Below are 26825 nucleotides of genomic sequence, written 5' to 3'. Positions count from 1 at the left end.
ACAGGGTATTCCCTCGGACCTTGAAGGAGACTAGTGTTGAAATTGCAGGGGGCCTGGCGGATATATTTAAAATGTCGGTATCTACGGGTGAGGTGCCAGAGGATTGGAGGATAGCTCATGTTGTTCTGTTGTTTAAAAAAGGCTCTAAAAGTAATCAGGGAAATTATAGGCCGGTAAGTTTGACATCGGTAGTATGTAAATTATTGGAAGAAGTACTAAGAGATAGGATCTACAAGTATTTGGATAGACAGGGACTTATTAGGGAGAGTCAACATGGTTTTGTGCGTGGTAGGTCATGTTTGACCAATCTATTAGAGTTTTTCGAGGAGGTTACCAGGAAAGTGGATGAAGGGAAGGCAATGGATGCTGTCTACATGGACTACAGTAAGGCCTTTGACAAGGTTCCGCATGGGAGGTTAGTTAGGAAGATTCAGTTGCTAGGCATACATGGAGAGGTAATAAATTGGATTAGACATCGGCTCAATGGAAGAAGCCAGAGAGTGGTAGTGGAGGATTGCTTCTCTGAGTGGAGGCCTGTGACTACTGGTGTACCACAGGGATCAGTGCTGGGTCCATTGTTATTTGTCATCTGTATCAATGATCTAGATGATAATGTGGTAAACTGGATCAGCAAATTTGCTGATGATATAAAGATTGGAGGTGTAGTGGACAGTGAGGAAGGTTTTCAAAGCTTGCAGAGGGACTTGGATCAGCTGGAAAAATGGGCTGAGAAATGGCAGATGGAGTTTAATACAGACAAGTGTGAGGTATTGCACTTTGGAAGAACAAACCAAGGTAGAACATACAAGGTAAACGGTAGGGCACTGAGGAGTGCAGTAGAACAGAGGGATCTGGGAATACAGATACAAAATTCCCTAAAAGTGGCGTCACAGGTAGATAGGGTCGTAAAGAGAGCTTTTGGTATATTGGCCTTTATAAATCAAAGTATTGAGTATAAGAGTTGGAATGTTATGGTGAGGTTGTATAAGGCATTGGTGAGGCCGAATCTGGAGTATTGTGTACAGTTTTGGTCACCAAATTACAGGAAGGATATAAATAAGTTTGAAAGAGTGCAGAGAAGGTTTACAAGGATGTTTCCGGGACTTGAGAAGCTGAGTTACAGAGAAAGGTTGAATAGGTTAGGACTTTATTCCCTGGAGTGTAGAAGAATGAGGGGAGTTTTGACAGAGGTATATACAGTTATGATGGGTATAGATAGAGTGAATGCTAGCAGGCTTTTTCCACTGAGCCTAGGGGAGAAAAAAAACAGAGGACATGAGTTAAGGGCGAAGAGGGAAACGTTTAATGGGAACATTGGGGGGGGGCTTCTTCACACAGAGAGTGGTGGGAGTGTGGAATGTGCTGCCAGATGATGTGGTAAATGCGGGTTCTTTTTTAACATTTAAGAAAAACTTGGAGGGTACATGGATGAGAGGTGTATGGAGGGATATGGTCCGTGTGCAGGTCAGTGGGACTAGGCAGAAAAATGGTTAGGCACAGCCAAGAAGGGCCAAAAGGCCTGCTTCTGTGCTGTAATGTTCTGTGGTTCTATGGTAAGTCCCGGAGTGACAGGTCTGTAGGTTATCCTGAACTCAGCTTGTTCTTCCACTGAGTGAACACGAGAGAGGAGCACAGCTGGGAGGAGTCAACCCCAACGCAGTACGGATTCCAACATGCCCAACAGAGGCTCCTGCTCTGCCCCACATCGCTTTGGATCTCTTTCCCTGGACAGCTGCAATAGGCGACACTGCAGCCTTGGCCTAGGCCTAGTGCTTGCCAAAACCAAGGTGAACCAGTGAAACTGATTTGAGCTATTCTATGTTACCAATGCCCAATAGGGTCCTGCAATCACAATAAAAATGACAAAGACAATCACTCACTCTGTTTGTTGGATTGTGAACACAATGGTATGCAACAAAACCAGGCGACAACAGAACAACGGTACAAATAGGTCCAGCTCCATTGCTGTCGAGCAACTCACTGATGGGATAGCCCTGCAGCACTTGATGTTCTTAGTATCCTGCAGCAACTTGCAATCATAAAAAAGAGATACAAGACGAATGAGTACAACTTTGATTGGACCCAGAGTGGCTGCTGTGTCCAAGTGCGCCACCAGCTTTTCTCATTAAGCTTGAAATTTCTAACATTCAATGTTTCTATACCTGTTGGTGACACACTTTAATAATACAAACAATACTTTGCACACTTATAGTCTCGACTCTGCAGTTCACCTTTCCATTATTATCTCTAAAGACAGTGTGAGTAGCTTTAACAGGAAAGTCAATACTTCACATTGACTACATAAAATATGTGAAGAAGAAAACAAGAATTAGTTCGAAGAGTTTGGCATGATGGTAGTATGGTGGTTAGCATAACACAATTAAAATGCCAGTGATCTAGGTTCAATTCTACCGCTGTCTGTAAGCAGGTTATATGTTCTCCCCATGACCATGTGGGTTTCCTGTGGGTAATCTGGTTTTCTCCCATATTTCAAAGTAGTTTGATTGGTCACATGGATGTAATTGGGTGGTATGGGCTCAGTGGAATGGAGGTGCCTGTTACAATGCTGTACCTCTAACTAAATAGATAAATGATTCATGGCATCATGGTTGGCACAGATATGTTGCGTGGAAGGGCCTTCTGACCATGATGCCAAACCAAACTAATCCCATTTGCCTGCATATACTGTGGTTTATTTCCTTTTTCTCTCCCTGCTTGTTCATAGGCTGTTTAACTGCCTCTTAAACTTTGCTGTCATATTTGTTTTTTTATTATTTAGAAGTCGTCATCATCATCATCCTGTGCCGTGTTGTATGACGTAGCCGATCATGGTCTCAAGACCATGATTGTCCTTGGCAAGTTTTTCTACAGAAGAAGTCTGCCATTGCCTTCTTCTGGGCAGTGTCTTTTTACAAGACAGGTGACCCTCGCCATTATCAATACTCTTCACACATTGTCTGCCTGGCATTAGTGGTTGCATAATTAGGACCTGTGATGTGCACCAGCTGCTCACATGACCATCCACCACCCGCTCCCATGGCTTCACATGACCCTGATTGCAGGTATTATATCTTGCCCTAGGGAGACCTACAGGCTAATGGAGGGAAGGAGCACCATATGCCTCCTTTGCTAGCAATGTATCTCCACTCCATCACCCATTTAGAGATACAGAAATTTCTGGCCCAATAGGACTGCGCTACCCAATTATAGCCATGTGACCATTTAACCTCCTTTGGAATGTGGGAGGAAACTGGAGCACCCGGAGGAAACCCATGTGGCCATGGGGAGAACGTCCAAACTCTTTACAGACAGTGGCAGGAATTGAACCTAAACCTATGTCACCTGGTATTTTCCTAAACTTTCCTAAACCTATGTCACCTGGTATTTGATGTTTCCATCCTGGGAATATGACTGACTATCCCTATAGTTAATATACTCCATTTGAGGGATTATCCTGGTGAATGACTTCTGAGGCCTTTCCAAAACTTCCAGATGTTTCATTTATCATACATACCATAACCATAGATTCATACAACTGCAACAGGGCTTCCAACTTTTAATATTCAGTGCCCTGACTGATGAAAACAAACATGCTCTACACCTTCTTTACCACCCTATCCATTTGTGTTGAATAGAAATGAGAGAAGCTTTGGACAGATCCAACAGTAGAATAACTACAACTCTGAATTATTTGCTCTTGCTTCTAATTATCAATGTACAGTGTTGAAATATTTACGCTGTGTGCACTTGCTTCTAGGATTTCATTGGTAAGTGTATGCAAGTGTGCTGACCAGCTGCATCACTGTCTGGTATTAGAACTGCAATGCAAGACCCTGCAATGGATAGTGAAGGCTGCTAGAAACATCATCAGGGAATCTTTTTCTCCCTCTCCCTCCCAACCCATCCCAGGCATATATCAGAAGTGCTGCATCGCCAGCATTGTCACACATACCTCTCATACTTCCCACAGGCTCCTTGACCTCCTCCCCCAGCATAAGAACAAGAACTGTTAGGCTAGTGAACAGCATCTTCCCCCAGGCACCCTGCTTCCACCCAGCATAAATGTACTCCTTGTCCTCTCAACTCACCGACACACTCTCATCCTGCACGAGTCACTTTTCATCTTCTATGCTACAGTTTCGCACATTTAATCTGCTGCCTGTTTTATTAGAACGCTGTCAGTAACAATTATATTGTCTTATATAAACATGCATCTTGTACTTCATGTCAACCTGTCAATCGTCAGGCCATGCCATGCCACTCAGGGACTGTGCTAATATTATTTTGTGACTGTATGTCTTGGATCGTAATTAGATGTGCTCGTGTGACTATTTGCACTGTGTTTTACACCTTGGCTCCAGAGAAATGATGTTTTGATCAGCTGAACATGTATATAGCGGAATAGCAATAACCTTGAACTTGAACATACACACAAGAAATTGTGCAGGTGCTGGAATTCCAAAGCAACAGACACAAAATGCTGAAGGAACTCAGCAGGTCAGGCAGCAGCTATGGAAATGAGCAAAAAGTCAACATTTCGGGCCAAGACTCTTCTTCAAGACGGGAAAGGAAGGGGAAAGACACCAGAATTAAAAGGTGGGGGGAGGGAAAGGTGATAGATGAAGCCAGGTGAGTGGGAAAGTGAAAGGATCTAGCTGCTTTAGTGCTTACCTCTGCTGTGCTTGTCAGATCATTGAACTCTTTACAATATGGAAAAGATCTGCTCCAAATTTGACATAGCAAATGTAAACCATGAGTCATGTTGCAAAAGCTAATCCACCAAGAAGTTCCCAGGAGAGTGACTCCAAGGTCTAGTACAGGTACTGGAACCACTGCTTTGTCTAATTCACGCTGGTCGGCTTGGTTCCCAAATTTAAGGCAAGGTATTTTCAGATATCAGCAAACTGAGAGCAACAGTCTACATGGGAGCAGTTGAGCAGAAAGAATTTCCAGACGGGCTACTCAGACCATACAAGAAACGACTTCAGAGATGAAAATAAAGTAAAATGGTCTGGATAAGACTCATGGAAACGCTGCATTGAGAACGAGGCCAGGAGCGACAGGTTCAAGTCAGTAACAGGTAACTTCAGAACTGATCTGCTCGTTCAATTTTAGTTTCTCGTGTTATCTGAGAGCGCAGGGCCCCATCTCAACCTGATGGGAGTCTTTCTCTGGTAAAGGCACGCAAATTCCAAGTACCCAGGTAAGTGTGAGGAGCCTCCTGCATGTTTAAACAGTAAAAATGTACTTACTGGTACATTTAGTGCGGTACGTAGTTTGTGTGTGTGTGTCCGTTGCAGAAGGAAACGGAGCGCACAAAAGGGAAAAGTGTGCGGAAGTGGAAGTGATGATAACCACCTTGGTGTGCGTAAAAATAAGTTAAAATAAGATCGCGTTCAATTAGAATAAAGAGGATTTTAAATTTTACTTTCTCCTGCGGTTCAGTGCTTTCTTTTTTCGGTCATTTTCACAAAGCCTGCGAACTGTAAAGCTCGTCCGTCTGACAACTGGATTATTTATAAATGTTCCGCAATCCTGCTATCAACTCAATCGCGCAGGAAATTCGCATCGCTGCAGAAATAATCCCGCCGGGGTTTCGAGGTAGTCCTCAAAACACTAACATGAATGAAACCAGAAAATGCTCCCAAGCAGGTCAGGCAACATCTGTGGAAGGAGAAACGGGGTTGACAGGTTCTGTTGAAGACCTGGCCGTAATTCAGGAGCTAATGTTTCATTGCTCATTTTTTGGAGACTCATTTTGCTGGCAAAATTTAAATTGTTAGTCTTGCGAGAGAGATGGAAGGGGATGGCGTGGGGATTAAGATGCTTCTGGCGCATTGTTCCATGATTACGCGAAGCCAGTGAAAACAGCTCCCCTCCAACAGTAAAATATATTCCAATCGAGTGTACATCTGTCCCTCCCTGATCTGATAACAAGAACAACCACTTTGTGCTGTCTCACTAACAGCAAGATGCATTATCAAACAAAAAATATAGCTAATCAAATCCGTAAATTATCAATCTGGCGGGGAGAAGGCAGAGAAGAATAATAAATCAGTCATGATCCAAAGGCGGGCAGACACAATGTGTTGTATGGCCTAATTCTGAGTGAAATTTACAGGACGATGTGTTTGGCATTGCTGCCAGCAGCTCCTCCAACAGCGCCCTTAGGTCATCGGCTAGGGACCACCACTCATTGAGGGAGATTTGGCTCTCTTAGCCCTGGGACATTTCCCGGTGGCGATGAAGTCGTAGAGGCGTCTCCCTACCACTCCTGCAGCTTTCATTGTGATTAGGCTCTCCCTGTCACAATGGCGGGGGCATTGGGAGCGAGGGTGGACCCAAATGTAACACACATCTTGTGAGGTTAATTAGATTTAGTTTATTGTTTGATACCAGGAGAGCAAAGCAGAAGCAGGAATAGCGAACAGGACAAGGACTCAGGACTACGACTAGGCTGGGACCAAGGGTCTAGGCTTGGACTCGGAATCGGCTCCCAGAACTAAAGGAGACATGAAGAGGCTAGGGTATGGCCTCCGAGCCCGAGACTGGGCAAGGACCCAGTACCTGGGTCTTGCCTCGGGCTCGGACCCCAGAACCAGGTATGGACATGACATGGGCTAGGGAGAGGAGGAACATGGAAAACAGAGCCTCGGTCTCGGGAGAGCAGGTACATGGAACCATGGACACATACACAGAACAGAGAGCCGGGACCCCTCCTTGGGTACAGGACATAGGGCCGGGACTCACACACAGAACAGAGAGCCGGGACCCCTCCTTGGGTACAGGACATAGGGCCGGGACTCACACACAGAACAGAGAGCCGGGACCCCTCCTTGGGTACAGAACATAGGGCCGGGACTCATGACCCTCCATGGGGCAACAGCAAGACAGCCTGAATACTCCACGGAGGCGAGGACAAGACAAGACAAAACATGACCCGCCGAGGGGCAACGGCAAGACGGCCTGACTTACCACATGGAGGCGAGGACAAAACAAGACAAGACATGACCCCCCGAGGGGCAACGGCAAGACGGCCTGATTTACCACACGGAGGCGAGGACAAGACAAGACAAGACATGACCCCCCGCGGAACAATGGCAAGACAGCCAGACTTACCCCACGTGGGCGAGGACAAGACAAGACAAGACATGACTCCCCACGGGGCAACAGCAAGACAGCCTGACTTACCCCATGGAGGTGAGGACAAGACAAGACCAACACGAAAGCACACCAGACAGTACCTATCTAGCTCCAGCGACAGAACTAGACCGAGGTGCAGGCAAGGACTAGAGGCGAAAGAGGCAGAGAAGGGATTCAGACAGTGGGGTAGGACAGGAATCACAGACCGCCGGGGCCAGGACTCGTCTCGGAACTAGGAAGCCGCCGGGGCCAGGACTCGACTCGGAACTCGGAAGCCGCCGGGACCAGGACTCAACTCGGAACTCAGAAGCCGCCGGGGCCAGGACTCGACTCAGAACTCGGAAGCCGCCGGGGCCAGGACTCAACTTGGAACTTGGAAGCCGCCGGGGCCAGAACTCGACTCAGAACTCGAAAGCCACTGGAGGCAGGACTCGACTCGGTACTTGAATGCCCCCGGAGCCAGGACTTGACTTGGAGCCTCTGGGTAGTGGCGAGCTCTCGACTCAGCCCAGGAACAGTAGACAGCGGTTCTTGATTCCCTCCGGTAGATTAACTGACAGACCCACCTCGGTGAGGAAACTTCGCAGGCTCGCTTTGGCGAGGTAACTGGACAGGGTTGCTCCGGTGAGGAAAGGCGAATTACCGGCACTCACTTCGGGCGGAGACTAGTCTTGCTCCGGCCAGATGACATTGGCACGCCGTACCTTTGGTGACTTTGCAGACGCTTTTGCGCTGAACAGCTGAACTACCGGTTCAGTCGAGAGTAATTGCCTCCAATCACCAAAGCCGAGGAACACGGGAAAACAGGGAACCAAAGGGAAACAGGGAGTCAACGGTCCGGATCATAACATAAACAAAGTAAATTTAAGGGGACCCCGATCTGGACCATGACACTCCCCCAATTTTTGTTCCTCCTCTTCAGCCATAGCCAAAAGCTTCCCCTTTCTACCTCTTCAGCCAACTCTCTGGTGGCCCTTCTTCGCTGTGACATATGTGTGTAATTTGTTATAAACAGCAACAGTAAAATGCAAGACTTAATTATTTGCTATAAATTACAAAATGAATAAATAGTGCAAAAGACAAATAACCAGGTGAGGGTGTTCATAGGTTCAGAAATCTGGTGGTGAGGGGAAGAAGCTGTTCTTATAATATTGAGTATGTGTCTTCAAGCACCTCTTTGACGGTATTAACGAGAGCGGACATGTCCTGGATGTGAGGGTTATAATGATGAATGCCGCTCTCTTGAAGCGCTGCCTCTCGAAGGTGTCATCAATATCTGTAGAAATTTGTAAGAGTGTTCGGTGACATTCCAAATCTTCACAAACTCCTAACGAAACTTCACCGCTAGTATGCCTTGTGATTGCACCAATATGTAGGGACCAGGATAGATCCTCTGAGATATTGACACCTCACGAAATCGAAGCTGCTCACCCTGTCAACTGCTGAACCCTCAACGAGGACTACTGTGTGTTTTCTCGATTTTCCCTTCCTGAAGTCGACAATCAATTCCCTGGTTTGATGACATTGAGCCTGAGATTCTTGTTGCAATATCACTCCACCAGCTGATCTGTCTCACTCCTGTATGCCTCCTTATCCAATTCTGACATTCTGCCAACAACAGTGGTGTCATCAGCGAATGTTTGGATGGTGTGATGGATTGAGCTGTGCCTAGCCACACTGTATGAGTAGAGAGTGCACAGCAGTGGGCTGAGCACACATCCCTGAGGTGTGCCTCTGCTGATTACAGTGAGGAGGAAGATGTCATTACATATGTCTTATCTTTACGGTGCTAATAAAATCTGGACAAACTGTATTCACCTGACCAAGTTTGAATTCATATAATGGAAGATTTGCTTTGGAAGACAATCACACAAAGTGCTAAAAATACTCAGTGGGTATGATAGGACCATCAGAAGAGAATTATGCCCTGAGCCCTGGAATTGATTCTAATTTTGGGTCCTCCTGATATTTTGATTTTCAGGGCAAATCTTCACTTGCTCAGAACTCTGAGAACCATTCCTTGTTATTTTAATTTCTCAAGTTAATTGGAAAAGAGCAAGCCAGTGGGAAAGAGTTGGTGGTTTGAGAGTGAGCAGATCATTATATATTTACAACTCTTTCCGGAAAATTTTCTACATTGTGCCTGTCTAGTTTTCCATGAAACTGAATCCTGCCCATAAATTATGGTGTTGTGTCTCAGCCAAAGGGATTAGTTTCATTATACATTGGTAACAGTATCAACATGGCGACAATGTTGTTAGTCATGCGTGTGGCATAGAATTAGATTCGTGAGTTGTGACAATCCTCAAATGTAACACACAGGGGAGGTGTACAGTAACACCATTCCATTAAAGGTCAGATATCCAGTCCCTTGGAATCTAACTTACTCATTATGAGACAGGTGGCAGCCAGTCAGTCTGCTAGGTTCATGCTAGTTCCTAACAGAGTGATCCCATTAGTCCCATTCCCCTTCTCTGTAGCCCGGCTACTTGCTCTCACTCACCCCCACTTTCTCCAAGGATCGTTGTCACGGTGGACGAGCTTGTGAATTCCAGCGATCCTGAAAGTGACGCCATCTGGAGCCTAGCTCCTGGTAGGGTCACCCATGGCAGTAAGGTGAAGGGGGCAGGTTCCAAACAAAGAGTGATCCCAACCAAGGCTTTAATGGTGGAGCTGGCGGAAGATGATGACGCATCACAGTGGCAGTGAAGGCTGAGGAAGGCTGCATCAGTGAAGGGTCCCCAGTTATCTTGCATTCCATGCCACTGGACCCTGACCCTGATCTGTCAAGGACCACGTGGTGGCTGCCCGTGCATTAGCCTCCCCATGTTAAACGAAGTCACACACAGACGTTCTCTATTAAGGGAATCACCCCCTGAAAGAACATCCTACTTGACTCGGGTAAATGCGCTACCTTTGATTCATTTACCATTAACGGGTAACTGACTGTACATAGCCTATTAAACCTACCAGCAGATCTTTAAGAAACGGGAGGGTAACTGTAACAATCAGAGGAAACCGAAACGGCTACAGGGAAAATGTAGAAACTGCACACAGGCAGGATCCAGGATCAGGATCAAACCCAGACCTCTGGAGTTCTGAGGCAGAAGAACCAACTGTTGTGTTGGGGAACTTAAGATCAATTAATAACTCTCATGTTAAAATATTATAAAGGATTAAATCAGTTATTTCTTCAAGAAATTTTATGACAAGTTTGAAATTATAATGCTGTTGATAATTACATTTTAGAGGTTGGTTTAAATGCAAAAGTAATAAACCAGGACTACAGCAAAATCTTCTAAGCTGTGGTTCCAGTTGTTTTTCTGACTGCAGGTTTTGCTATTGTCTCCAAGAAAACCAGTAACTTTCTGCCTACAAGAGCAAGGATCCCTGACTTTGGTGGGTGAACAGATCAATAAATTGTTAACTAATATTCCAACCATTCATATGCTGATGTGCTGCAGTAAGTTTATAAAAATAGAGTGAATAATACTGCCTGTCAATGTTTGAGATTACATAAATTCGAAAGATACCCAAGAGAATATAGATGGTCAGGTTTGGAGCAAATTGACCATTTGCTGGGTGCACTCAATAGACTGAGTGGCATTTGTAGGGGAAAGGAATTACCAACTGTTTGGGTGGAGACCCTGCATCACAACTGAGAGCATAGAGGAAAGATAGCCAGTGTAGAAGAGGGGGAGTGGTGAGACAATGGCAAGTGATGGATGGACTGTGGAAAGGTGAAGGATGATGGAGCCAGGCAGGGGAGGCAGTGGGTGGGGTTGGGGTCACCTGGAGGCAGAGTAAGTAAAGAAGTCCAGTAAAGAGGGCAGATAAAGCTAGTTAGTCAGAACAGAAACATGAAGGTGGAGACAACTGATGGAGGGTGATATGTAGGAATATAAAGGCTGCACCTATTACTCAAACTTCCGATGCCCCTCTTCCCTCATGTGCCTGTCCAGTCTCCCCTGGAAGTTCCATATTCTCACCACTCACTATTGAATATCTTAGTGATTATCTTATGATAATTGCCACCATTAGGTGCCTCCTCACTAACAAATGATCCTTCCTGCATCCACTCTATCAAAATCCTTGAGCCGCTCCTTTAGGTTACCCCTCAATCTTTTTTTCTCGAGAGTAAAGAGAAACAGTCTATTCATTCTTTTTGAATTGTCTTCACTTTCCTGATATTATCCTTGTAAATCTTGGCTGCACTATCTCAGGTGCCTGTATATCTTTTCCATAATATGTTAACCACTACTGTATGCAATAATTTTAAACTACAATCTACCCAAAGTCTAATGCAGTCTGGCATAACCACACCAATTTTCAATTCATTCCCTTCAGAAATATATCTCTATGTTGGGTTTGTTTTTTTATAGTAATCAAGCAAACCTGTGACACAACTTTGAGAGATTGGTATATCATATCGCACAAACAATAAGTGATTTTTCTAATGATCCTTCCAAAAATGTATTGCCATGCATTTATCTGTGTTAAAATTAACATGCTAATTATTTGGCTATGTTGCAATTTTTTAAATGCTCCTTGTAATTTATTGCAATCTTTTTCATGAATGACTGCCCTTCATCACAAACAGATTAATACCATCATAAATTTAGTAACTATGTCTTTGATTTGAGAATGTAAATCTTTCAGTTATAAATTGCATACAGCTGTGATCCCAGCCTTGATCCTCGTGGAATATCACTGTTTTGCCTTGCTCAACGATGGATAGTTGCATTTTACTCCCACTCTGCTTTCTGTCCTGAAGCCAGTTAACAACTCATTCTACTGCTTGTATCCTGAAAGTATTCTCTGATGCTATCTTTGTGCTTCCACCCCGTGGAGTACGTGGTGGGTTAACTGGCCATTGTAAGTTGTCCCGTGATTTTGTTAGGATGAAATTGGGGTTATTGGGGTTGCTGGGCAATGTGGTTTGAAGGGCTGGAAGGGTCTATTCTATGCTCTATCCCTAAAAATTTTCACTGAACCTCCTTGGACTGTCTACATTCCTTGCTTTCTCAGTAAAGCAGCCAATATAATCAAAGGCACCTCCCTCCCCAGGTATTCTCTTATCTTCCCCCTCCCTTTGTGCAGAAGATATGAAGGCCTGAAAGCATGAACCACCAGGCACAACGATTGCTTCTACCCTACTGCCATAGAATATTTAATGGCTCCCCAGTACAAAAAGAAGAACTCTTGACCTTACAATCAATCTTGTTGTGACCTTGACCTTATTGTAATTGCTCTGAATTTCTCTGTAGCTACAATACTTTATTTTGCATTCTGTTATTATTTTACCTTGTATTACCTCAATGCACTGTTTTAATAAATTGATGTGTATGAATGATGCGCAAGAAATGTTTTTTTACTATACATTGATACATGTGACAATAATTAACCAATTTACCAATGCAAATGAGTTATTTTATCAATATCCGTAAGAGCAGGATTAAATTATTTGACTCACTGAGTCTGCTCCACCATTCTATCATGGCCGATTTATTATTTTTCTCAAACCTGAAGGGATTATGTTTTACGCCAAGGCTCTTTACATCTACCTTGCTGTGTGGAAGGGGGGTAAGGTGTGTGAGGGCCGACAGGACACCTGACAGTCATACAACATGAACATTAAAAAATCTGCAGATGCTAGAAATCCAAAGCAACACACATTAAATGCTGGAGGAAGTCAGCAAGCCAGATCGCATCTATGCAGGTGATATCAATGTTTTGGGCCAAGATCCTTCATCAGTACTCTTCATACCACACCATATGGAAAATACACTAACCTGGAGGTTCCCAAAATTAATTCAGAATCAGAATCAGGTTTAGTATCACTTGACATATGTTGTGAAATTTGTTGTTATGCGGCAGCAGTACATTGTCGTACACAATAATAAAAGCTGTGAATTATGCTAAGTATATTTGTGTCTATATACTTTTATATTCAATAGTTAAATAAGTAGTGCAAAAATAATGAGGTAGTGTTCATGGGTTCAATGTCCATTCAGAAGGGAAGAAGCTGATGTTAGCAATGAGAAGAGGACATGTCTTGGGTGATGGGAGTCCTTAATAATGGATGCTCCCTTTTCGAGACATGACTCCTTGAAGATGTCCTGGAAGTTGGGGAGGTTAGTGCCCATGATGGAGCTGACTGAGTTCACAACTTCCTGCAGCTTCTTTCCACCCTGTTGCAGTAGCCCCCACATACCAGACGGTGATGCAGCCAGTTAGAAGGCTCTCGATGGTACAACTGTAGAAATCTGCAAGTGTCTTTAGCGACATATCAAATTTCCTCAAACTCCCAATGAAGTATAGCCGGTACCGTGCCTTCTTTGTAACAGCATTAATATTTTGGGCCCAGGATAGATTCAGAGATGTTGACACCCAGGAACTTGAAATTACTCACTCTTTCCACTTCTGATCCCTCTATGAAGACTGGTATGTGTTCCCTTGGTGCTACGGGTATGTACAGTATGTTCTCAGTACTTTATTTATTTATCTTGCTTTCCACTCCCAATGCTCTGATCAAAAACATTATATGTATTTTTATAATTAAAATTCTCTGATTTTCTAATTTTAGCCACCCTTTGGATCCATTATGGTCTCCCATTAAAACACAGTGACTAGTGTAAGCAAATATTTAGATCAGCACATGACTCCTAACCTTCTGACTCACAAGTGAGACGGGTTTGACACTGGAAATAAACTAAAGTTTTCTGCTAGTTGCAACAATTTGTTTTTAACCAAGTGGTTGATTATCATTAACAGTACAAGTATTACTAATTGCTTGTGAAAAACTTGCTAACACAATAGAAATTAAAATTAATTAACATGATTCTTGTCTGATCCCACACTAGTATGGGGCAGCATATTCCTGGTCTGCTTGCTGTGCTTAGCATATTTGTGGAACCTATCGTTGGCTTTGGAAATGGTCAGGTGACTGTGGCTTGTGACTCCATGATTCCAAAGCATGGTGCCATTCCTCAGATATCATCAAGCCCTGCCATCATCACTGTGGACAAACATGAAATCGATGCTAGTGATCAAATAAAAGGTACGAAAAGTTTTAATAGCTAAACAGTCCCTGTCATATTTATGTTATAGCAATACAGCACAAAATGCTGGAAGAAATCAAGTCAGCCAGCATCCAGAGAGGGGAGTAAACAGTCAATGTTTCGGGCTGAGACCCTTCAACAGAACTGGAAAGGAAAGAGGAAGATGCCAGTGTCAGATTCCTTCCTCTTCAGCCCTTTACTGCTTCCAACTATCACCTCCCAGCAACCCCCATCCATTCTCTTTCCTCCCACCTGGTTTCACTTGTTACCTGCCAGCTTGTATTCCTTTCACTCCCCCCCCCAACCCCATCTTCTTATTTTGGCTTTTGACCCCTTCCTTTCCAGTCTTGATGAAAGGTCTCAGCTCAAAACATTGACTGTTTGCTTCCTCCATAGACGCTGTCTGACTTGCTGAGTTCCTCCTGTATTTGCCGTGTGTTACTTAAAATTTACAGTATTTGCAGAATATCTTGTGTTTAAGTTTATGCTATAATTACCTTCAGGTATTCTTTTCTGTTGAAATCTATTTTTTAAAGTTTAAAGCAAAACATGTCCAGGTATAATTTTTTAGCTGTGTTATAATATTCGGAATGCTCTCTATGCTTTTTAGTTTGTTTTCATACTGCTATGGGATGAGATGTACTCTGAAGATATTCTGTCCTATAAACAGAGAACTATTGGATCAACTTGAATTATGGCTTCATTAATGCTCCTTGAGCCTAACTATATCACAAGTGATGAACCTCATGGTGAAGTGAATCCTGATGTAAACCATCACCCACAAGTTTCTATGACCATCTTGGTGATAATCAACTTCATTTATGCACACCAATGAAAATACCAACAATCACTTGAGAGCAGGTTTTCAAAGATTCAAAGTGCATTTATTATCAAAGTACAATGCCTATAAAACGTATTCACCACCCCCACCCCTTGAGAGTTTTCATGTTTTATTGTTTTACAACATTGAATCACAGTGGATTTAATTTGGCTTTTTTCACACTGATCACAGAAAAAGACTCTTTCGTGTCAAAGTGAAAACAGATCTCAGATCTCAACAAAGTGATCTAAATTAATTACAAATATAAAACACAAAATAATTGATCGCATAAGTATTCACCCCTTCAAGTCAGTATTTAGCAGATGCACCCTTGGCAGCAATTACAGCCTTGAGTCTGTGAGGATAGGTTTCTACCAGCTTTGCACATCTGGACACTGCAATTTTTCTCCATTCTTCTTTACAAGACTGCTCAAGCTCTTTCAGATTGCATGAGGTTCATGAGTGAACAGCCCTGTTCAAATCCAGCCACAAATTCTCAATTGGATTGAAGCCTGGGCTCTGAATGGTCACTCCAGGACATTAACTTTGTTGGTTTTAAGTCATTCCTGTGTATCACTGTCTTTATGCTTGGGGTCATTTCTTGCTGGGAAAAAGAAATCTTCTCCCAAGACGCAGTTCTCTTGCAGACGACATAAGGTTTTCCTCCAGGATTTTCCTGTATTTTGCTGCATTCATTTTACCCTCCACCTTCACAAGCCTTCCAGGGTCTGCTGCAGTGAAGCATCCCCACAACATAGTGCACCCACTGCCATGCTTCACAGTAAGGATGGTGTGTTTTTGATAATGTGTGGTATTTGGCCTATGCCAAACCGAGCGTTTAGTCTGATGACCAAAAAGCTCAATTTTGGTTTCGTAAGACCATAGAACCTTCTTCCAGCTGACTTCAGAGTCTTCCACATGCCTTCTGGCAAACCTTAGCCAAGGTTTCATGTGTGTTTTTTTCAAAGTGGCTTTCTCTTTGTCACTCTCACATAAAGCTGCAACTGGTGAAGCACCCAGGCAACAGTTGTTGTATGCACAGTCTCTCCCATCTCAGCCACTGAAGCTTGTAACTCCTTCAGAGTTATCATGGGTCTTTTGTGGCCTCCCTCAATAGTCCGCTTCTTGCACGGTCACTTCGTTTTTGAGGACAGCCTGCTCTAGGCAGATTTACAGCTGTGCCATATTCTTTCCACTTTTTGATAATTGACTTAACTGTACTCCAAGGGATATTCAGTGACTTGGAAATTTTCTTGTATCCATTTCTGGACTTGTGCTTTTCAACAATCTTTTTGCGGAGTTGTTTGGAGTGTTCTGTAGTCTTCATGGTGTAGTCTTTGCCAGGATACTGACCCGCCAGTAGTCAGACCTTCCAGACACAGGTATATTTTTACTACAATCATCTGAATCAATTTGACTGCACAGAGGTCTCCAAAAACAGATGTCCATTTAACTAATTATGTGATTTCTAAAACCAGCTGTCTGCACCAGTGATGATTTGGTGTGTCATATTAAAGTGAGGTGAATATTTATGCAATCAATAATTTTGTGTTTTTGTATTTGTAATCAATTTAGACCATTTTGTGGAGATTTGTTTTTACTTTGATATGAAAGAGTCTTTTTCTGTTGACCAGTGTCAAAAAAGCCACATTATATATACAGTGATTCAATGTTGGAAAACAATAAAACATGAAAACTTCCAGAGGGGTGGTGAATACATTTTATTGGCACTGTATGTATGCAGTACACAACCCTGAAATTCGTCTTCCCCACAGACAGTGAGAAAACAAAGAACCATGGAACCTACCCATTTAAAGGAAAACATCAAACATCAAACCCCTTCCCCAAGCGCAACAAAATCACCCAAACAGTAACAAAAAAAAGAGCGAAAACACAGAACATAAAACACAAACTCAAAAGGCATATTTCAGTACAGCGTTCCTTATCTGCGGGCCAATCTGATTCAAAAATCGCCTATGAGTAGTAACAAAAAAAGTGACCAGAACAAGAACTAGAACTAGAACACATCAAAAGTCTGAATTAGAGTCCAACAACCTGCATCAATTAAACCTTGCTCCGGGACCATCCACAGACGGCATCAAGGGAGAAAGAGGTCACTCAAATGCAAGGACCCTCCCCCAGGAATAGCATGTGAGAGAAAGCAAGACACCGCCATCTTCAAATGAATGAGAGACTGGTAGATGGTGCTGAATGCTCACTCGCCTTCCACACCCGTCTCTGATGATTTTGATCTTCCTCAACACTTTAATCAGTGAGATTGGCAAGAAGTGGAGTTGATCATGGGCTCGCGCCCCACCTTCTGGCTTCCTGGCCTCCATGCTGCCTTGTGAAAGATTCTCGGAGAGAGCAAAGCACCAGATCACCCAATTGGCCTGAAATCACACCGCCAGAATGTAGATTACAGGCTTTAACAATAGCAGAACCGTATCTGAAATAAAAAGAAGTGAAAAGAATTTCTTCAGGACCCATCTTGAGGATCTCGCCTTTGGTAGTGTAGTTTGCTGGCGTCATCTTCCTGCCTTCTCCTCTTAACGTTTGGTGCCTAGACTAGTTCTCAACAGTTTTAATTCAGAATCAGAATCAGGTTTATTATCACTAGAATGTATTTTGAAATTTGTTAATTTAGCAGCAGCAGTTCAATGCAATACATAATACAGAAGAAAAATAATAATAAATAAATAGGTAAATCAATTACAATATATGTATGTTGAATAGATAAAAAATTGTGCAAAAGCAGAAATAATATGTTAAAAAAGTGAGGTAGTGCTCGGGGGTCCAATGTCCATTTAGGAATTGGATGACAGAGGGGAAGAAGCTGTTCCTGAATCGCTGAGTGTGTGTTTTCAGGCTTCCGTATCTCCTACCTGATGGTAACAGTGAGAAGAGGGCATGCCCTGGGTGTTGGGGTCCTTAATAACGGATGCTGTCTTTCTGAGACATCGCTCCTTGAAGATGTCCTGGGTGTTTTGTAGGCTAGTACACAGGATGGAACTAACTAAGTTAACAACCCTCTGCAGCTTCTTTCAGTCCTGTGCAGTTACCCCCCCCCCCCCACCATACCAGACAGTGATGCAGCCTGTCAGAATGCTCTCCACAGTACGTCTATAGAAGCTTCTGAGTGTTTTTGTTGACATACCAAATCTCTTCAAACTCCTAATGAAGTACAGTCACTGTTCTGCCTGCTTTATAGTTGCATTGATATGTTGGGACCAGGTTAGATTCTCAGAGATCTTGATACCCAGGAACTTGAACCTGCTCACTCTCTCCACTTCCCTCTATGAGGATTGGTGTGGGTTCCTTTGTCTTACCCTTCCTGAAGTCCAAGATCAACTCTTTCGTCTTACTGACATTGAGTGCCAGGTTGTTGCTGCGACACCACTCCACTAGTTGGTATATCTCGCTCCTGTATGCCCTCTCATCACCATCTGAGATTCTGCCATCAATGGTTGTATCATCAGCAAATTTATAGATAGTATTTGGGCTATGCCTAGCCACACTGTCAACTAACTTCTCTACAAAGTCTGAAGAAGGGAACATTTGACTAAAGTCTTGAAGAAATAAAATCAATTGTGGGGAAAATAGTTATTTTTGATTGTGATTGGGATTTCACAGACACTCTACGCTGACCACCTCCAAAGTAATTCAGTCATTAAAGGTATCAAAGTTTTTAGGTTAATTAATTACATTGTCATGAACAATGGGTTGAATGAGCACAGGGTTAGATAGATATTAATGATGCAAATATGGTAATGAATTATTGCAGATGTGAATGGATTTTATTTAGAAGAAAAAAACACATCCCATGGATTTTTTCCTTCTATTTTGCTTTCCTTGACATTCAAAAGCTGATGTGACAGGCTTATTTCAGCTTTTGAACTGGTCACCTGTGAAAGCCTGGGATGAACCTCTCACTGATTTTCCTGTCCACTTGACAGGAAGTTGCCTGGCGCCCTTCTCATCACTCTTGGTCAACTACTGAATACAGTAATGATGACTGCTTGTTTGTGGGCTGTTTGCTTCCCCTATCTCAAACTGTTTTCCCTTGGTTGCAGTTACCCTCACCGTGAGGCAGTCTGGAACTTCACTCCAAGGATTTTTTATACAAGCACGAGATGCTGATGACCTGAATGCTGGACCTCTTGGGAACTTTACTTTGATTGATGATCAGAACTCCCAACTCTTGACATGTGGGGGTGTGAAAGTGTGTATGCCATCTTGTGAATTTTAAGACTGGTGCAAAGTTACTAGACCAGGAAATTTTTTTTTTGTTCATAATCGACTGTAGGACATAAATCTCCTGTTGCTGGTGGGATTTGAATATGTTCCTCCAGATCATTGTCTTTAGTTTGCTAATTCAGTCCTCAACCTCCAGGCAACCATTCAAATTGTAGTAGAGATCATCATATGGTAATCAAATAGATCATCATAAGTCTGTTGAGGCAAGTAAAGAAGTAAAAAGACAAGAAGTTCATTCACATACCTCTTAAAGAAAGTACCGTGTTTTTGAAATTTTTGATTTACCCAGAGTAGAGCAATCTCTAGATGTCTCAGTCCTTCTTGACAAATTTGCGTTCTCCAATTTTTTTTTTTGCCTTAATTTTCCCTTTTTTTCTGATGTAAGATTCCCTTAAACTATATCAATGATCGCATAACAAGTAACATTTGGCTATCAAAAAATTTAAACCTCATTCATACCAAAAATGTCAGTTCTGACTTGCGAAACAACTAGCTTTTATGAAACACTTCGCCCAGAAACTGTGGCATTAAATGGGCAACTCTTAAACTGCATTTTTTTCTCATATTTCAAGACCTGGGCATCCTTGGCAAAGTTAGCATTCAATTGTCCTTGAATTAAAGGATTTGGAAGTCCATTTCAAAGGACATTTATGAACGAACACATTTGTGAGTCAAGTTTCATCCAAATCCAGACTGGTCAAGGATGGCTGATTTCCTGCCCTGAAGGTCATTGGGTTTCTACAGCAATCTGATAATTTGATGTTCATCATCACAGTCCACAAAATTGTTAACTGGATTTAAATTCCAGGTCTATCATGATGTGAATTGAACTCTGGGAGCCTGAGTCACTATTACAGTAATTTAGCTCACAAACATGAGAAAATTTGCAGGTACTGGAAATCCAAGACAACACACACAAAATGCTGGAGGAACTTAGCAGGTCAGGCAGCATCTATGGAGAGGTATAAACAGTCCTGATGAAGGGTTTCAGCCTGAAACTTTGACTGTTTATACCTCTCCATTGATGCTGCCTGATCTGCTGAGTTCCTCCAGCATCTTGTGTGTGTTGCCATAGTAACTTAACTGCCATGCCAACATGGAGATTTTATATCTCCTAAAACTTTAAATATATCTTTTCAAGTGTTCCCTCATAAAGGTCAGGATCATGGTCATGGACACCCTCCTGAGGCTAGGACCCTTAGGCGTCTGCTGGTGATCTTTGCCATCTATGATAGTTTACGGCTGTATTAGGGAAGTCACGCAAACTTCCGTCCACAAGGTGATTTTATCTACTTCCTCTTCAGTCTGCAGGACTAGGTAGTAGAGGAATGATCAATTGCCTGCATTGGCTTCCCCACGTTGTGGCAATCAGGATTATTCCTTCATTGAGACATCCCTACCTGTAGTCCTGTATAGTTTACATGATGCCCATCCTGACCTCTACTGCTGTCTGGGTGGAATCTTCCTATTCTCCCTGTGACTACTTTGGTTTTCTCCAAGCACTCTCAGAGAGTTTTTCCCGCTCCCCAATGATATATAGGTTGGTAGGTTGATTGGCCGTAGTTAATTGCTCCTGGTGTGGATGGGAGGGTTAGGATTTGTGTAAACGGGTGATGGTTGCCATGAACTGGATGGGCCAAAAGGCCTGTTTTCATGATGGACTACTTTATGACTATACCTCTAAGCTGTCTCCAGCAGTATTCTCTTTCACGAACCTGCCCAAGTCCAAGTCCTACTAAACCTCTGGAGAACTCTTCTCCATACCTCTCCCACAACTTCCCATCCCTCACACTCTCACCAAACCCACTACTCTAACCATCAGCAGCACTTGTTTCTAGTGAGAGAGAACATTGCCTGCAGAGATTACATCTGCTGTTTCTGCTTCTGCTTGGTACTGCGCAAGCACTGCCGTACGGCTGTTATAACGCGCAGTCGGTGTGAATGGCGTGGGAGTTAAATTGTAAAATAAGCTTTTTTGACTAGATCCCCTAAATCAATTTGATTGAGTCTATCCTTAAAAATGTTAATGTCAGAAATACTGCGCAGGTCTGGCGGCAGAAGATTCCACTCTGTTGTTGATCCTGGGTAGAGGGAGTACTGGTAGCAAATGTTATTGAATGAAGGAGTTTCCTATATGTGAGGTCCAGTTTGCTGTTGAGTTGAACTGACTCTGTGACGAATTTGGATGTTTGATGGAGTAATGTTGTGACCTTCTTTGAAAATGAAAATTAACTGTAGTTTAATATGTCGGTTTTCAAGTGGTTCCCACTGAAGGTTAGAGAGCATGTAGGTGACACCGGATTTGCTGCTGTAATCGTTTAACACAAAACGAGCAGCACGGCATTGAATTTTCTTAATGGACTTCTGATTGTTAGCTTGATGGGGATCGCATATGGCCGTGCAATACTCAAGCTTTGGATGGAAGAGTGTCTTGTATGCCATGTCCTTGACGGATTTACTACATGAGTGGAGGTTTCTTCTCAGGATACCCAGCATTTTATTTGCTTTGGCTGTAATCTGATTGATGTGAGATGACCAGTTAAAATCCTTGCTAATTTCACACCAAGATATAGGTGGTGAGTGACTGTTTCAAGAATCTGTCCATTCATGTTATATGTCGTGTTGATTGGTTTAACTTTGTGACTGACATGCATAGCTGTGGTAAACCATATATATGTTGTAACTGGGTTAACTGTCTGGACACGCCCCTCTGCTGACTGCCCCTGTGGCTCCTCACACACATCCCTGAATAAAGGTGATTTCGCCCTGCTCCTCCCCCTCAGACCAGGGGCAGACACTCAGCATGGGGGTCACCTTTCAGTATTTACCCTACTTCGGTCTTTTGGAATTATTGTAGGTGCTTCAATAGCATAGCATTTAGATGAGTTGAAGGACATTTGCCATTGAGACTCCCATTGACGTAATGAATCAATATCGTTTTGTAGCAACTGAGCATTTTGGTCATTTTTAATCTCACGGTAGATTGTGCGGTCATCTGCAAGAGGTCTGACTTTGGACTTGACTATATTGTTTAACATTGGGACATTAGATCAGCAGAGAACTGTGTTGGTATCAGAACACTGGAGAACGCAACAGCATTGTTCTGTAGACTGCAATTGGAGTTGTCATTTTTGTGCAGCAGTAGAAGTCTCATAATGGTGCTTAAACAGCAAAAACAAAAAGGTGTGGAACAATTCTTAACTTTCTATATAATCTGCTTAATACACAACTTACGTTGAGCATTGTTTCTCTTCCATAGGATTCAACAGTCAGTCACAAAAGCTCATCAGGAAAGCACACAATTGAGGTCCTTTGGAACCCACCAATGCCAAAACCAGATCACATCCAATTCCTGTAAGCATTACAGTGCAATTAACAGACAACATTCACTGGGTATAAGACTGTTGTAAGCCAGCCACATCTTTTTCACAGAGAGTAATTGTGGCATGTCTAAGATGTAAATGTAACATACAAATTAGTGAATGTATGGGTGCAACTTCTAAAGCTTAGGAGATGATTAGCCTCATTTTAAGTACATTGAATAAATAATGTGCAAAGGGTCAAGAAACATTTGCTAGGGACCTGTTATTGTGAATTATATTGGATTTTGAGTCCTACTCTGTTGTGCATGTAGATTAAACAGGTCTAATCTTGTATAAACACTAATCCTCATACACAGAAAATCACATGAGTTGAGCAGTGAGTCTCAGGTCCGGGGTGGAATGGGGGAAGGCGAGGAGACTTGTAATGTGACAAGAAGCCTTGAGCAATCAGTTGCTTGACATCAGCATGTGTTATGATAAAGATCGGTAGGAGGGTTGAGGTGGAAGTTGATACGACTTGGGTTAGGCAGCATGTTGGTAGTGGTGTTGTGGGGAGGGATGGGGGAGGATTGATTGGTGTCCTCTAGTTTGGTACTCATGAAGAGTCATTTCCACAGATTTTGAAGAAGTTCTGTGATATTCTTACAGGCAGGGGTTGTGGGATGGGGACCTAAAAGTGAATGTGAGGTAGGACATGGGTGCCAAAAAGGGTGATCTATTGTGACACATTAAAGTGAACCTTCCTGTTACAGTTAGGCCCCAAATATTGCTGAAACAGGCCTCACAACCCTCTGTATGAATGGTTTGTTCTAGCTGTGACTGGACATGTAAAAGAAAATTGCAATTCTTTGCATCCATTTATGCAAGCCTGGGCCCTTGTGCATGATTTCTCATGATCAATGTAACAGTGACAACATCCAAATGTGCATTGCTCTGTAGGCAGCTCTGTTGTGCATATAGACTGAAACACATAAATGAGATTCATGGTAATCTCTGAGGAAAAAAAAACTCTTCCTTCTTAATGTGGTATTTTGAAAGTATTACTGAAGATGAGGTTGTTAGGACAGAGATGAATACATTTTGGGCTTGAATTTAATATCATTGATCCACCCGCTGTCCAGTTGCAGCACCTTGCTGATTGCTTGATTACAGGCAGATGTCAAGTCAGGTTAATGAGATAACTTAACACTTTTGTATTCAAAATACTGTTCCACTCACTGTACTTTGGGTGTAGATCAATAATGAAACATTATCCAGCTCCCCTTCCTACCCATCCCACCATCTCCCCATTGCTAAGTTTATAGCCTGGTTTAACTTTTAACCTTAAAACATAGCACAAAAGTAATTAATTCTTCCTTAATTTAAACTTTTTTTTTGCTTTTCAGGGCCACAGTGGTTCAGAGGTTCAATATTTACTGGGTCAAAATACGTGGTCCAATAATTTCTCAAGTAAATGCTTCTTCTTTGTCACAACAACTTGCAACTGAATCTCCAGCAAAACTACCAACAATCATCCAGCTTGCTAAACCAGTAAGCACTTGTCAAATAGATTAAGGATTTGGGTTCACAGTTCAAGATGAAGAGTTGATATGGGATGTGTAAAAATAGTATTCATTTATGATTATAGTGGACAAATGGATAATTTACTGAATTTGACTTATTCTCAGGCCTTCCAGATGAGAAGCAAACCTTTATTTCATGGGCTTAATATTGTGGGAATCCTTCTCACATTTATTTAATTTGTGTAGGCATATGTATATCAAACTAGAAACCTCAGCCCTATAGACCTAGAAAAGCACCTATTTGAAGCCAATAATGTGAAATCTATGTAACCATCAAGCATTAAAGCCAGGACCAACAAGCGGCAGGACAGCTTCTTCCACCAGGCCATCAGGCTGATTAATTCACACTGAAACAATTGTATTTCTAAGCTATATTGACTGTTCTGTTGTATATCTTACTGTACATACTCTTTATTACTATAATTTGCACATTGCACATTCAGACAGAGACGTAACGTAAAGACTTTCACTCCTTACCTATGTGAATTCAACTAATTCAAGTTGGTTCATGTTCTTTTGAAAATCTTGAGTTACTTTCTAAAGACAAATTTTTACATAAAATGGTGCATTTTAGATAAAGGGTTTGTGTCAGATTTCCAAGAAATGAAATGGATTCCAATTTCTTAGTCAGAATATTTTTTATATATATAGTGACTTCCATCTCTGGTAGTTGAGCATTTTAAGCAATTTTCTGATAGGAAACAAACAATCTTGACCATTTAATGTTGAATATTACTCTTCAGGACTTCTGGACTATTCCAGTGGTGTTTAGTATTGTGGCTTTCTGGAGATTTACATGAATATTGCTGTGTAGCCCTAATTGTTCAATGCTGTTGTGTAATGACTTTGGGATGATACCAGTTGTAGATATTACTATTGGAACAATGTAATTGTAATTGGAACAATGTAATTGGAACCCTGATCATGTTCCATAGTCTTTCAATTTACTTTTTTAATTCAGCGTATTGCAGGTGTTGTTCACTTACTGATTCTGAAAGTTGTGTGTATTTGGAATGGCTAGATCTATTAAGTAAGTTGTTCTTGCTTGTTTATCCTGTAATATTATATCTGGATGGTTATTATGGATTGTCCCATCTGTAATAATGGATTGATTGTAATATAATTTGTGGAACTTTGACTCTAATTCTAAAAGTGGATCTGGTATAGTTTGTTTTATGAGTTTGTATTTTAAAGCAAGATTTTGGTGAATGATGTTTGCCACTTGATTGTACCTGTGTAAGTAATCAGATTAAGTTAAACTACTCCAGAATCCTGTAATATGTTGGATTGTTTCTGGTTTCTCTCGACATTTTCTGTATTTATCACCTTGAATTAGTTGGACTTCTATGATGTATTTTTGATTTTTTTTGTGTTAACTACCTGTTCCTATATTGCCACAAGGAACTTTTCTGTTTCTGGGAAGAGGTTTCCAATTATTAGTATTCATTATTTATTATGTAATCTATAGTACTGCTGCTACAAGAGAAAGTTTCCTATAGTGGGTGAGCTTACGACCAGCTGGCACAGTCTCAGAATTGAGGGACGTCCATTTGGAACAGAAATGAGGAATAATTTCTTTAGTCAGAGGTTGATGAACCTGTGGAATTCATTGCCACAGACAGCCGTGGAAGCCAATCATCGTATGTCCGACACATATTTAAGACAGAGGTTGATCAGTTCTTGATTAATCAAAGGCATCAAAGATTATGGGAAAAATGCAGGAGGATGGAGATGAGAGGGATAATAAATTAGCCATGATGGAATGGTGGAGCAGACTCCATAGGCTGAATGGCCTAATTCTGCTCTTATGCCTTGTGGTCTGAGGTTTTAAAACAATAAATTTCACCAGCTAAAGTCTTGAGTACAAGAATTGGGAATGATGTTACAGTTGTATATCATAGAGGAGACATAAAGGACTGCAGATACTGGAATCTGGAGCAACAAACAATCTGCTGGATAAGTTCAGTGTGCCAAGCAGCATCTGTAGGAGGAGACGTATAGTGGGGACACAAGAGACTGTCTTAATGCAGGATGTCAACCGGAAATGCTGACAATTCCTTTCCTCCCACAAATGCTGCTTAACTCCTCCAGTAGATTGCTGTACATGACATTGGTTATGCTGCAGTTGAAGTATTGTGTGCAATTCTGATAGCCAAGCTACCAGCAAGATGTAACTGAATTAGGGACACAGAGAAGATTAATAAAACTGTTGTCAGAAATAGAAGCCTTGGATTATAAGAAGGCTGGGTCTGTTTACCATGGAATAAAGGAGACTGAAAGTTGACATGATAGAGGTATATAAAATGATGAAAGGCAGAGTCTATTGCCAGGGTCTATTTTTCATGAATGAGTGCCAAAAACTAGAGGGTATAGGTTTAAGGTTACAGGGAGGAGGTAAAAAAAAGGATCTAACAGCTAAATGCTTGATTCAAGGGGTAATTAGTATCTATCTGGAATGAGCTTCCAGAGAAGGTGGAGGAGCAGGAATGGTAATAACTTTGAAAAGACATCCTGACAGGTACCTGAATGAGCAGGACAGATGGATATGGAATTAAAGCAGACAAGAGGAATTAGAATAGATAGGCATGGTAAATGACGTAGATATGGTGGACCATATAATTTGTTTTTTATGTTGCACATGTTGAAGATGAGTTCATTG

At 42.1% G+C, this 26825-nt stretch overlaps 1 protein-coding gene across 1 annotated transcript in view; it reads left to right on the top strand.

Moving 5' to 3' along the window:
• The window catches only part of frrs1b (ferric-chelate reductase 1b), a 72841-nt gene that overhangs the window by 9145 nt on the left and 36871 nt on the right, over positions 1-26825 (top strand). Inside the window, exons 2-5 of the mRNA XM_072274609.1 lie at positions 14007-14203; positions 19098-19246; positions 22541-22635; positions 23990-24134. Coding sequence (XP_072130710.1) covers positions 14008-14203; positions 19098-19246; positions 22541-22635; positions 23990-24134 — 585 coding nt within the window. The 5' untranslated portion in view covers position 14007. The remainder of the gene's footprint in view (positions 1-14006; positions 14204-19097; positions 19247-22540; positions 22636-23989; positions 24135-26825) is intronic.

Source organism: Mobula birostris, chromosome 12 (genome assembly GCF_030028105.1).
Source record: "Mobula birostris isolate sMobBir1 chromosome 12, sMobBir1.hap1, whole genome shotgun sequence".
In the NCBI taxonomy this organism is placed as follows: Eukaryota; Metazoa; Chordata; class Chondrichthyes; order Myliobatiformes; family Myliobatidae; genus Mobula; species Mobula birostris.
The sequence above is the reverse complement of the archived record's forward strand: the minus strand, read 5'-3'. Positions and strand labels throughout refer to the sequence as shown.